This window comes from Gekko japonicus, unplaced genomic scaffold (assembly GCF_001447785.1).
Source record: "Gekko japonicus isolate JY-2015 unplaced genomic scaffold, Gekko_japonicus_V1.1 scaffold663, whole genome shotgun sequence".
Lineage (NCBI taxonomy): Eukaryota > Metazoa > Chordata > Lepidosauria > Squamata > Gekkonidae > Gekko > Gekko japonicus.
The window spans coordinates 618,855-633,429 of NW_015170912.1; the positions used below are offsets into that span (position 1 = coordinate 618,855).

General features: G+C 42.6%; 1 protein-coding gene across 1 annotated transcript in view; it reads right to left on the bottom strand.

Moving 5' to 3' along the window:
* The window catches only part of SORBS2 (sorbin and SH3 domain containing 2), a 112,770-nt gene extending 99,234 nt beyond the window's left edge, over positions 1-13,536 (bottom strand). The window contains exons 1-3 of the mRNA XM_015418695.1: positions 13,527-13,536; positions 8,887-8,979; positions 2,055-2,081 (exon numbers count right to left, since the gene is read on the bottom strand). Of these exons, the coding sequence (XP_015274181.1) occupies positions 2,055-2,081; positions 8,887-8,979; positions 13,527-13,536 (130 nt within the window). The remainder of the gene's footprint in view (positions 1-2,054; positions 2,082-8,886; positions 8,980-13,526) is intronic.
* Between the last annotated feature and the right edge of the window lie 1,039 nt (positions 13,537-14,575).

Genomic DNA, 14,575 nt, shown 5'->3' on the forward strand with positions numbered 1-14,575 from the left:
GCTAGTTGTCATCCGGCTTCCTTCCGTGGCTTCAGATATTGGTGTCCTGGTGCCCTTTCTGGAGCCGATCTTCCCCGAGCAGCTTCCTCCAGCAGGTCTCGTCTTGGCGCGTGGTTCTGTGCTGGCTGCAGTTCTGGCTACTGTCCACAGGTGGCTCTGCCGCGCTGCGCCGCACGTCACCACGCTCTCCAAGGCTCCACTTCTCTGGGCTCCGCCTCCGCCATTGCTCCACCGGGTTGCCAGGAACTGCTCTGTCGCCATTGTTGCCGCTTGCCGCCGCCGAACCCTCTACCTCACAGGAAGGAGGGGTGCCCCCTGCCACCTAGGGCAGGTACCCACTTTATCTACTTGCATTTATGATGCTTTCGAACCGCTGGGTGGACGAGAGCTGGGACGTGGGCCGGGAGCTCACCCCGACCGCGGTGGGTTTCGAACAGCCGTAATGGCTATTCACTGATGTTACTTTGTAGGCGTTCTTACTGCCTGTGCCACCGCTCCCTCCTGGTATTTCAAGGACGTCTCCCATCTAAGTACTTGTCAGAGTCGACCCTGCTTAGCTTCTGAGATCTGACAAGACTAGGCTTGCCTGGGCTATCCAAGTCAGGGCCATGCTTCATTTTCAAGCGGGGATGCCTAATTCCCCTACTCTCTCCTTTAATGTCTAATATATTCAAATCCTCTTGTGACTCCATGTTCTTATCAGTGCCAGCTGATGAAGAGTGCAATGGCACTTGAAGCATGATGACATCACATGCCGAGAGAGGAGACTTCTGGAAGCATCTCTGTGTCTTTGTACACCTAGTTCCACACTTGGGAAATGGCCTTCAGAAAAAGGATGCCCAGAACAATGACTCAGGCAGAGTGAGATCCTCTAAGAATGGCTGGTGCTTACATACTGTAAACTTACACCTCTCTGGGTTAAGAGTAAATTTTGCGTCCAGCTTCAGAAACTAGGCAATCAGAGGCATGAGACACTGATAGGGAGTGAAAAAAGCTAAGTGTACACATGTAGCATCCTTTAGAGAACAGGACTGTGCACCTGTGGGGATGGGAAGCCAGAATCTAGTGAACATGTTTTATTTGAGTGTAAACTTTACCAAAATATTAGAACTGCCTATATAATGCCGATTTGTAATTATTTCCCTGGGAAGAATATCAGATTTTACCTAGACAAGTTCTTAGCTGATAAGAGACCAAAAGATTGCCCTAAATGTGGCAAAATTTACTAGACAAGCTATAAGATTCCGGAAGGAATTTGTAGAGGGAAGCATCTAATTGGCCTACTGCTAGAAAAGTCCTGAGTTTTATGTCATATGTCTCAGTATGAATATATATTTTACTCACAGTGTGTATGTTATCTGATTGGTCTCTGACCATATTAAATTCTTCTTGTCTTGTCTATGCCTTATAAAAACTATTAAAACACAGCTCTTGAACTTTTTTATTATTATTATTTAACAGAATAGGGAAAGTTAATAACAAACTGTGGAATTTCCCCTTCCATCCAGTTTTCTGAGGAGATTTTAAGGATGCTGGTGGATACTCCGTGAATAATTCTATAGGTTGTGCCCTTCTGTTAGAAAAACAGATGATTATTTCAGTGCTTCATGAGGTAAGATCTGGCTCAGATGTCAAGCCATGTCTTTTTATCACTGGCAGTTGTACAGGATTCGCTGATCCTTTTAGGGACCAATAAAGCTGTTAACTCAGTTTCTATTTCCCTGCAGCTTCCTAATTGAAAAGGATATTGAACACTTCCTGGTCTAAATTACTGCAGTGCTGGTGTGTAATATAAGGTCATTTGGGTTGGGCAGTTTGAAGCAAGCTGCTAAGACACGAGCAACAATATTGATTAGTTATTATCAATTACATAGAACTGGCAAAAACTGCATAAGAAGCAGGCAGAAAAGCAATTCCTTGAAGATCAGAGGTTTAGACAGTTCTCCAAATTAGTATCATTTGTGAAGGGAAACTATGACAGGAAAAGGCATGCACTCTTCATTCCATTCAGAAGCAAAGCTGCTGCATTCTCCCTTAAAGAAAATTGCATTTACCTGAGTCTGGAGACTGAGAATCAAGTCCTAGAAAAAAGAAAACACACATCTTAGTGTTCGCTAAGTGCTGCTAATGTTCTTATGGCATGCTACAACTATGACACTTGGGACCATACACTTACCAAACACAATTCAAGTGTCTCACACTCTCTGTTAAAACAAATAGTAATGCTACAGCAGTGTATGTGATCAAGGCCCCGGTCACACGGGCAGGAAACCAGTGTATGTGATCAAGGATTTTTCTTCTTTAGGCTGAAATCTTAAAGCATGCTTTCTTGGGAGTAAGCCCCATTGAATTCAGTAGGACTTACTTCTAAGTAAACAGGTATAAGAGTCAGGGTGCATGCCTCATTCTGCTTTCTCTCCTTGGCCAAAGTTCCCTCTGGCTTTGGTTATGAGAACTGGCTCTGAACACCCACAAATCAGCCCAACACACAAGAACACTCCAATTTTACACAATGTGCATTTGTAATTACCTATGCAATAAGATGGCAGTCAGGTGATTGATAATATGAATACAAGGTCTCTGAGAGCCTCAAGTGACCTCTCACACTGGTGCAGCAACCGGTGTTAGAGGGACAGCCCAGAAATTGTGAAGCCCATCCCTGGGGCATGGCTTCATCCACTCCTCATCCCCCTCCAGATGAAAGTGATGCCTGCTGTTTATCTTAACTCTACTTTTTAAAGCCCACTGTTGAAGCCAAGTGGAGCCCTCTGCTCCTGCTTTCTTAGGAGAGCTCCTCCCAGTTTGCCAAGCCCAGTATTGCAGTCAGACCTCTAGGCTTTACAGCCAGCTGCAGTTCAAAATCTCCCAAGCTGGAATGGAGTGCTGGCCGAAAACATGAATGAACCAGAAACATCAAAGGAAACCATGGGCTGGCCGCAGGATGGCTTGACTGCCAAGGACAAAGTAAGTGGATCTACTCAGGGGTAAGTTCCATTTTATTCAGTGGGGCTTACTCCCAAGAAACTGTTCTTTGGATTACAGCCTAATTGGTTTGGGATGTTTAAGAACTTGATAGAACAAATTTTGAGTCCAGTGGGACCTTTAAGATCAACAAAGGTTTATTCAAGGCATGAACTTTCATGCGCGTGCACACTTCTTCAGATACTGATAAAACACTTCTACTTAAGGGGCACTTTTGTGCCAGTGATGATGGCTAATGTTTTGAGAAACCAGCTTCTTCTTCTTCTTCTTCTTTTTTTACTGAATGTTAAGTGCTTAAATTGTGGGGTGCAGTTTTTGTTAAATAACACAAACCTATTCTCTACTAGCTCAAATGCAAATACAGCTGCAGAAAAAAAAACAGGAGGAGTAAATAGGGTAGAATTTCACCCACAGTTACTTGCCCAGTTATTGTTTTCTTAATTGTTTCAGATCAGAGATGCTGAGAATAGTAATCATTCTATTATTACTTAACTAAGTGGGGTGCATATCCTATTCCTCCACTCAGCCAACTGTGACATCTTTTCTCTGGCACAAGGAGCCTCCCTCTTGTTCAAGAGGCTCTTCTGGTGGCTGATGAACCTCTAGTACCCGAGAAAGTGTGGCCATTAGCTGAATGGATACTGTCCACTGTGTTGGGGGAGGGGAAGTTTACTGAAATACTAAGCGAAGCAGTCATTTTGTGAGGTTATTTCCACTGTAACAAGGGTATCTACTGATAAAGACAAAGCCCTGCTATGGTGCTTGTCTCCATGGAAATAGATTTAAACAAAAACCTTGCTTCATCCATTAGTCTGTGATTAATGATGCAAGGGAGTTTTAAAATGCATTGCAGATTATTCTGTAGACATCTTAATCTATTTAAAGGCGCAATGTGATAACTGTTTGTTAGGGTCTATATAGAAACATATTTGTCCTTTGCAAATTTCCTGAATTTCCTAAAACAACACATTAGAAGAGAGCTACAGAGCTTGCACTGATTAACTAGAATCATTTTTTTCCTTCTGTTATCTATGCACAGCTTGGGTAACTGTATCAGAGGAAAATGTTCCTACTGTTTACAGTCCCATTACATTACACCTTCTAAAGTGTACACTTTTACAGGCAGGGAGCACAAATCTGATAGGCAGCCTGGCTACAGATTACTGATCCATTTAGCCAGACTCCATAGGCAGGGGGTGGCCACTGTCCAGTTAGGGCATGGCCGGCCGGCCCAGGGCTATCCCACACTCAAGATGGGTGGTCTCCTTGCCCAAGTGCTGGAGGAAGTGGCCAGTGTACTTTGGGGTTAGATTGATCCAGTGAGAGTGGGAAGGAGGTGGGAAGGCATGATGCATGCTCAGCGCTGTTTACTTTATCGCTGTCTCCTGTGTGTTCATGAGGGTGAAATCATGGATGATGGCCTCTGCCAAGCCTCTGATGCTGTTCCATCAAACGGGGTATGAAGTAAACAGTGGTACTTTCATATTTCAATCTCTGAAAACCTATAAGAAGTTTTAGTAAATTAATGACAAGCAAATATGTAATACAGAAAACAGATTCTTGTCAAGTGCTACCTTTTTTGTTGTTGTTCAGTCGCACAGTCGAGTCCGACTCTTCGCGACCCCATGGACTAGATCCCGCCAGGCCCTCCTGTCTTCCGCTGTCCTCTGAAGTTTGCTCAGTTTCATGTTCGTTGCATCTCTGACACTGTCTAACCATCTCATCCTTTGCCGTCCCCGTCTTCTTTGACCTTCAATCTTTCCCAGCATCAGGGTCTTCTCCAGTGATTGCTCCCTTCTCATTTGGTGGCCAAAGTATTTGAGCTTCAGTTTCATTATCTGACCTTCCAGGGAACAGTCAGGGTTGATTTCTTTTAGGATTGACTGATTTGATCTTCTTGCAGTCCAAGGGACTCTCAAGAGTCTTCTCCAGCACCATAGTTCAAAAGAATCTATTCTTCGGCACTCGGCCTTCCTTATAGTCCAACTCTCACAGCCATACATGACTACTGGGAATACCATTGCTTTGACCATGCGGATTTTTGTTGGCAAGGTGATGTCTCTACTTTTTATCATGCTGTTTAGGTTCGCCATCGCTTTCCTCCCAAGGAGCAGGCGTCTTTTAATTTCATGGCTACTGTCACAGTCTGCGGTGATCTGGGATCCCAGGAACGTGAAGTCTGTCACTACTTCCACGACTTCCCCTTCTATTTGCCAAGGAGTGATGGGGCCGGATGCCATGATCTTAGTTTTTTTGATGTTGAGCTTCAAGCCCACTTTTGCGCTCTCCTCTTTTACCCTGAGCAAGAGGCTCTTTAGGTCCTCTTCACTTTCTGCCATTAGAGTGGTATCGTCTGCATATCTGAGGTTGTTGATCTTTTCCCCAGCAATCTTAATTCCCGCTTGTGATTCATCCAGGCCAGCATTTCGCATGATGTACTCTGCATATATATTAAATAAGCAAGGCGACAATATACATCCTTGTCGTACTCCTTTTCCTATGCTGAACCAATCAGTTGTTCCATATCCGGTTCTAACTGTCGCTTCTTGGCCCTTATACAGGTTTCTCAAGAGACATGTGAGGTGGTCTGGTACTCCCATCTCTTTAAGGACCTGCCATAGTTTGTTGTGATCCACACAGTCAAAAGCTTTAGCATAGTCAATGAAGCAGAAGTAGATATTTTTCTGGTACTCTCTTGCTTTTTCCATAATCCAGCGAATGTTGGCAATTTGATCTCTAGTTCCTCTACCTCTTCGAAACCCAGCTTGTACTTCTGGTAGTTCTCTATCCACGTACTGTTGAAGCCTAGCTTGTAGGATCTTGAGCATGACCTTGCTAGCGTGTGATATGAGTGCAATTGTGCGATAGTTTGAACATTCCTTGGCATTGCCCTTCTTTGGGATTGGAATGTATACTGACCTTTTCCAATCCTGTGGCCACTGTTGCGTTTTCCAAATTTGCTGGCAAATGGAGTGCAGCACTTTAACAGCATCATCTTCTAAGACTTTGAATAGCTCAGCTGGAATACCATCACCTCCACTAGCTTTGTTGTTAGCAATGCTTTCTAAGGCCCATTTAACTTCACATTCCAGGATGTCTGGCTCGAGGTCAGTGATTATACCGTCGTGGTTGTCAAGGACATCGAGGTCTTTCTTGTATAGTTCTTCTGTGTATTCTTGCCATCTTTTCCTAATCTCTTCTGCTTCTGTTAGGTCCCTACCGTTTTTGTCCTTTATCATGGCCAGCTTTGCATGGAACGCTCCCTTGATTTCTCCAACTTTCTTGAAGAGATCTCTAGTCCTTCCCATTCTATTGTTTTCTTCTATTACTTTGCACTGTTCATTCAGGAAGGCCTCCTTATCTCTCCTTGCTGTTCTCTGGAAATCTGCGTTCAGTTGGGTAAATCTTTCCTTTTCGCCTTTGCCTTTCGCTTTCCTTCTTTCCTCTGCTATTTGTAAAGCCTCATCAGAAAGCCACTTTGCTTTCTTACATTTCTTTTTCTTTGGGATGGTGGTGATTGCTGCCTCCTGTACGATGTCACGAACCTCTGTCCATAGTTCTTCAGGCACTCTATCTATCAAATCCAGACCCTTGAATCTATTCTTCACCTCTACTGTATATTCATCAGGGATGCGATCTAGGTCAAACCTGAATGGCCTCGTGGTTTTCCCAATTTTCTTCAGTTTAAGTCTGAATTTTGCAATGAGTAGCTCATGATCTGAACCACAGTCAGCTCCAGGTCTTGTTTTTACTGACTGGATAGAGCTTCTCCATCTTTGACTGCAAATTATATAGTCAATCTGATTTCGGTGTTGCCCATCTGGTGATGTCCATGTGTAGAGTCGCCTCTTAGGTTGTTGGAAAAGGGTGCAAAAAGATTTAAACTAGTTCTTTCTACTTGAGCGACCACAGTAATAAAATAGAAAAGCCTAAGGCAGTATTCTGTTTCATCATGCAGCCAGCACTCCAAATTTCTCTGCACAATTCGCAAATCACTTATATTCACACAATTATACCTAAACAAGATATTAGTCCCACTAAATAAAACTTGGACCCACTTCATAAGTTATCAGTGGCTGCTGTATACTTTGCACAGTGGAAGAACAGCAGGGTGCCTGCTTAGGGTGTGTAGCATGCCTCCACGAGTGAAGGGAGAAGGCGTTTAACTTCCCTTCACTCATGGAGGTGTGCCGCGGCAGCAGCACAACTCTAGGAGTGGCGGGAAGGCATTTTTAAATGTTTTCCCTTCACTCCCGGAGTTGTGCTACCGCCTCCGCAAATGAATGGAGAAGGCATTTAAATTCCCTTCACTCATGGAGGCATGTCACAGCAGTGCGACTGTGACTGAAGGGAAGGCATTTTTAAATGCCGAATAAATTTGGGTTTCCCGATTATTTACCCGAATCTCAATATCATACCAATACTGGGATTCGAGAATATCAGGAAATATCAGTATTTTCCAGGCCCAATGGACTGAAATCTGAAAAAAAAATAATCCTGCACTCCCCTAGTGCCTGCACATGGCAAAGATCACAAAAGCTGTGCCCACTATGCCAGTGCCTGATTAGGTGGAAGCCCTCCTTACACATAACACAAGTGGGGCATAGCTTTCTCCCCCCCCCCCCACAAAAAGGGAGGGAATTATGTAAACTGGGTTTCTGCATAATCAAACATTGGAACACTGGCAAGCCATTATATAGCAAAGGGGAATTTTCCTACTGCTCCTCTTGGTGTGTGTGTGGGGGAGGATGCCATTCCCAGTGGTAACAGATGAAATTGCCCAATACATAAGCTAGTGAAAACATGAGTGTAAACAGATTTACCACCCACAATCAATGTTCCTTTGACATCAACCAGAACCACAGTTGGTACTGGGGCACCAGTATTCATTCAAGGAAGCCTCTACATGATGTATAAGCTAGATCATTTCTGACAGGCTTAGAGAAGGACCATTATCGTTAAAGAAATGTTAAGGATGTTTCCAGACTGACTGCTTTCTGGGGTTCAGAGCTGTTGATTTAATGAATGGCGACTTGCAAGCTGCACAAAGACTGGACCAGTCCCCAAGCTGATACATGAGTCCAGTGGTCAAGGAGAAGATTAGAATGAGAAGTACTGAATGTTAAAATCCAGACGACACATTGCGGTAAGGCTGTTAAGCAAGATCCTGCATTTGTGTGTGTGGTCTGAGGAATTGGTTTCTGTACGGCAAAAGTATATTTTCTAAAGTGAGAGCATCAGGACTCAAGTCTGCCTAAAAAGTAACACCATTTGAAATACAAGCCCATCTTGTTAAATTTAAATGTGGTGTGGCAGCCCAGAGAAAGAGCTTGTGCTAAAAGACTCTTTCATATTGCACAAATTCTAGTTCTGAACTCAACGACTGACAATAAGGCTGAGCACAACCCAATTCTGGTTCAGATTAAAACTTATTTGAGTGGTTCAATGCTGAACTGCACAACCAGCTATGCAGGAAACTCCTGTGGGGACATAGCCTAAGATATTACCGTTTGAACAATTTTTTTCCAGGGGTGATGGAACAGAGGAAATATAGCAATAACTGTTGACAGAGGAACAAAATTTGAGTCCAGTGGTACCCTTAAGACCAACAAAGTTTTATTCAAAGTGTGAGCTTTCTGTTGACAGGGAAACATCATAAGAACATAAGAGATGCCAATGTTGGATCAGGCCAAAGGCCCATCCAGTCCAACACTCTGTGTCACACAGTGGCCAGAAATACCAGTGCCATCAGGAGGTCCACCAGTGGGGCCAGGACATTAGAAGCCCTCCCACTGTTGACCCCCTCAGCACCAAGAATCCATCTTGAATCTTTCAGCTGTTAACACTAACAAAAACATAACACAATGGCATTCCAATGCAGCACTCTACAGTTAATAGTTATACCTGCGGTCAATAGGTTTGGAGAACTCTGAACCCTCTTCACAGCAGTTAATTTGACAGACATGGCAGCACGTTTGCGAGCACACCCACCACTATCTGAAAGCACAAAATGACACAGACACTGGCCCACGACATAGAGAGCAAGCACATGCAACATATCACGTAGCATTGTGAGATATGGAAACAGAGACATATCCATGCAGTTAGCAACTGCCGTTGATCCTTATGGATTTGTGCATACATACCAAAGGCCGTAGGGAAGCTCTAGTTAATTACTACTGCCATTCCAAAGAATAAACGAGCCAAGAGATTTGTCAAGTGCTTTCTAGTATTGGAAAGATCGCTTGTGTCAACCTAACTCATCACAAAACAAATAAACTAAAATGGAGGATTACAATTGACACAACATTATCTCCTCAATAACAGTGTTTTAAGGAATACCCACTAAGATGCTAACCATTAAATTTAAATTTATATGGCTTGGTATACTTTAATTCAGATTTTGAAAATAGTACTTTTTGCCCTTTGTCTGTAGAAAGAAGAACCAATTAGAGGCATATTATTATAAACACACACCTATTCTTCCCCCAAATTCTAACCTATTTGAGCTACAGAGATAAAAACAGAACACGTATAATTCATTTATGGGTAAATCCTGGTAAAAATCCAAAATCTCAGAATACTGAAGTGATCAAATGTCCTTCCAATTTTGGAACATTGTTGTTCAAGGGTGAAAAATAAAAGCATGGTTGGGGGGGGGGCATTGCCTCTCAGGGGAAACAAATCTGAAGAAAATCCTGGATGAACCAAATTCTTGTCCTATTAAAAACCAAAGCAGTTGGCATCGGAGGTTGAAGTATATTCACCAGCATTCACATGAGGGTTTCACATCACACTCAGTGACTATAAATTTGGGAACAGACTGTGGATTTGCCCAAGAATGGTGGTATGTCACTCTTAGAAATTCAATACAGGAGATAAACAAAGCTGAGCAGAAGTGAAAGCATTCGGCTCCCATCTGCCCTTGGAGCCAATGGCGGACACAGGTGGGGCCCGCTTTTGCCTCCCTTGGATAGCCACTTTTGCCTCCCTTGGATGGAGGAAGAGGCAGGGCCTTGTGATACACAGCGTCTTAGCATTCAACATGGGGGCAGAACTGGCAAGCATTTAAGGCTGGCTCCGCCCCCTCCTGAGGGGCTGAGAAGAGGACACACCGTTCCGGCACTGTGATGCCAGCCCTCTGACCAAATTTCAGTTTTGCGCCGTTACCCAACGGGCATTGGACGTATTGGGTCCGGGCCATTCTTTTCAGATTGGGGCAGCCTTCACCACAGGTGCTATTGGTTATTCAGCCCCAGCCATCCAGCAGCTGGGGCATTGGAATTCATGGTGTTATAAGACTTATGTTTGTCCACTTAATACTTTGTAAGATTATTGTTCTGCTGTTAATTGTGTTTTCTTTCTAGGTTAGGCCAGTCACCATGAGAGGCAAAGAGTTATCATTTGCAGCCACAGTATGGTCTTTTGGGCAGCCCATTGGGCCAGAAGGAGTCCTATTGGTTCCCAATTGGGGCTTAGTGAGTTTGCTACAGTCAAAAGGTTGGGGTGATGGGGCTTGAAATGGCCTGGCCTCATCCTGCTGTTATTCAAGGGGAGCTGGAATCCTGCACCTCATGTACTGTTGGTCCACTTGGGTGGAAATGATCTCTGCCTTGTGAAAGGGAAGGCCCTGGTGATACAGACGAAGGCCAACCTGGAGCTCATCAGGAGCAGGTGGCCTGGTGTGTGGATCATGTGGTCTGCTATATTGTCTTGCCAGGTGTGGCTGGGCTTGGGGGATCCCAGATGTTTGGGCAGTAATCGTCAGAATGTGAACTGGGAAAGGAGGAATGCAATGGTCAATGGATTGGGTCAGTTCTTGCCTCACCCTGGAATACAGGCTGAGCTGGTCAACCTGTACAGGAGTGATGGAGTACATCTCTCACAAAAGGGCAATGACATATTCTTAGAGGACTTGAGGCAAGGGCTGTGGGTGGCTTAAAGCTGCCCAGTGGGCAAAAGGTCCTACGCAGAAGCTTGGGTTTGGCAGTAGCAGGTTAGTGCAGGAAAATGGAAACTGGATTCAGTGAGCACCATATGGCGCCTCCCCTGTTGGGGAGTAAGGGATCCATCAGGCTCAGCCTTTGGATTTTGCAGCCCAGGACATGGATAAGGGCTGCCTTTCGGACCGCCCTGGATAGCCTCGTCCCCTCCAAGTTTCACAGCTTGGGGGGGGGGGAGCTCCAGGGCAATACCCCACTTGCTATGCTGGCTGGTTGTGAGCCAGAAGGATGGCTTACTCCCAGGGTAAAAGTGGGTCACCGAATATATGCAAGGAGATGGTCTGGGGTGACACCTAGCCTTGGCCTATGTTTTCCGCATTTGGGATTTGCCCTTGCCTCAAAGGTGTAAATAGTTAATAGTGGCCCTTAGTTAAACCCATTCCTGTGTCTGCTCTTTCTTCCAACTAGGGGGGCAAGAGCATGTTTTCATTTCTACCATTTTATGGTTTAGTCACAGGTTCTACAAGATAAAAGGACTAGCAACTTTTGATAGAACCATAATTTTTTATTTTCAAATGTTCTAGATTGCTGGTATGTTCACCATCTCTGACATTATGGTCCATGAACACTTTGTGTCAAGAAGAAATTTAATCTGATCATACAGCCCACTGTAGGATTCCAATAAAAGTAATTTTAGGAAACACTACTTGGAACAGACTGTGATGAGCACAGTCTTTCTCTTTAACCACTTGCACATTATATAAAAGTATCAGATAACTACTAATTTTTTTTGCAATGATTTAACATTAACAAACTTAAGACCTATAGATATTAGCATTCTCTCAAGATAGTGCATGCTTTTAATGTGATTTGTCTTTATATCTCCCATTTATTATAAAGGAAGATACTTTACTTAATCATTTTTAAATTAGATGAATTTATCACATGCATTATCCATGTATATTCTTGCCTAAAATATTTATGGGAGGACTCTAAGGATCCATTTTAGGATATTAACTCTGACTCAGTAATTATCTATATATGAAAAGGCAGTAAATAAGTCTCTGTTTTGTTAAGACATTTATGTGGTAAACAGGCCTGCTTCAGGATAAGAGTTGGTTCTAAAATAAATTTTCAATCAGCAGAATGGAATTTCTTCTTCGCATGAGAGATACAATCAGGTTTTGATTTGCTTGCAGCTCTGTCTAGCAATCTATCATATATTTATCCTTCTCCTCCTTCAAGGAGCTCAGGTGTTCCTTGCCTCCATTTGTCTTTACAAAAACCATGTGAGGTAGGTTAGGCTGAGAGACACTGAATGGCCCAAGATCACCTAAAATCCTTCATAGCTGAAGTCTCTCCAGTCCTAGTCTGAAATTCTAACCACTACTTTATACTGGCTTTTTCAAAACACATATTACATCTATCTTACTGGCAAAGAAATAAGATAATGGTGAAGAGATAAACATGAAGAGGCTGGGGGAAATAAAGAAATCTGCAAAAAGCACTGTAAATTCTCGAAAGTAAAGAACAGAATTACAGCACAATCCTAAACAGAGTGGCCCTTTTGAGGCCATTTATTTCAATGGACTTAGAAGGGTGTAATTCTCTTTACCATTAGAGAACCAAACCCTGAAAGGAAGAGATCAAATCCCCCCACCAAACATGCTTTACTAATGGGATCAGGAATTCAAGTCTGAGAGCCTGATTAAGCTCTGCCTTTGCAATAGCCTCTGACCAGGATTCAGTTAACAAATTTACAGTGTAGTTCTAAACACTGTTCACCTGTCTAAGCCCAATGACTTCAATGAACTTAGAAACAAAACAGAGGAGGAGGAAATGATCTTTATCTCCCCAAGTTTCTTGGAGGAAGGACAGGATAAAACACTACTGAATTTTAAAATATTTAAGCAGATGCTAGTGCTGTATCATAAGGATCAGCCAGCCCTTAAAGTGGTTAATTGAATTATTCAGACTAGTTTATATGCCCTTCAAAAGCAGCACAGACTTCAAACACTGTATACTTTTATATTCTTTCCATGTTCAAGAGCATTCTGAAGAGGGGTAATGTCTGCCTCTCCCACCTTGGCATGAAATAAGACACCACGTACTCCAACATCTTCTACAATGGAGCCCTGATCATTGTTCAATGCAATAGTTTGGAAAGATAGTAATACAAAATACATGTACCTATATCTTGCAGCATGTTTAAAAAGCAATTGGTAAGAGTGTAACAGTAAATAAGCAGAATAAGTAAGGAACAATAAAATATTAGTGTAACTGTAAGCACAAATCTCTTGCAATATATGCCATTGTGTTAACTATGTATATGTGTACTGTAACCAATATATTTTACTGAAAATGTAAAAATATATTGAAATGGAACATGTATACATATATACACATGTATAAATTCATGTATTTATGTGGCATAGCCCCTGTCTATAGCAATAAACACATATAATTATTGTTCACATGTACATATATTTTAAAGAGCTATCTGAATAAATTTAGGGTAGATCAAGTATGAATATGAACAGTTTGCTTAAAGGGATTTTTAAAAGGGGGCATATTCCCCTTCCATTCATAGAAACTGCATACCTGTATTCATTTTGACTCCAGAGTTGTTGCTGAAGAAGTCTTTAGTTTTTCTGCAGAAAACAAACAAAAACCCACATTAATTAATTAATTTATTATTAATTTAATTAATTTATCATTAAGCAATTATTTATATGTGACAGGTTACGTCTGGTTTGGGGGCTCTCAGGTTTTGGGGCTTGTATCTCTTGTCATAAACTAAAAGTTAGTGCTTCCATTATGTCCCAGACCCTTTTCTCAAATGTTTATGCACTGCTTGAAATTTTTTTGCTGTGGAGTGGAAAAGTTAAACATATTTGGTGTCCAAAATCCCATTTCCTGAAAAGCCAAATGGGCTGTAGCTTAAAAACGATAAAGCCGGTAGATGTACCGAAGGGAGAAATGCATGGTTTTATTACATTTGTAAAATATAGAAAGATGCGATAGATAAATTTTACAAAGTGAACATTTAAGTTGCTCTCTGGCTCTGGATAATAGCCTTAAGGGGTTATTCCTGCAGGCACTGTAAGGATCGCTGCTCCTGAACCGATGGATTTTTGAGGTTTTAAAAATCACTGAGCACAATGAGTGCCGAATCAGGCCCATTACAGAGCCTGCCAGATACTTAGAATGCACTGAAAGCAAATTATAAATACATTAATCCAGGAAGCTGGAAGGGTTTCAGAATCTGTGGTATTCCGTCTGGGGACTTAACGCTCCATGGCATTCAAAACACATATACAAACAAACAGGAAACAAGCAATGAAGTAGCAACTGAAAGGAGACTGCATGATACTTTTTAAGTCCAAGGAAGTGCCTTTAGCTACTGATGTTGTTGTGACTGTGTTTATCCCATTAGGTGCTAAAACAGGCAAAAGAGTGTCAGTAACACAGGTAAGTGGCCATCCTAGCCAGCCAGGATCCATTCACCACATCAGCAGGAGCTGGCATTTGAAGGAAGGGTGTTACATCTGAGGTGTTTTAAGGTTTTATCACGATCAGGCTATTTGGAACAAATATTTGTATGGATAATGATACAGGTATCCTACTCCAGGAGCTGATGAATCAATAGA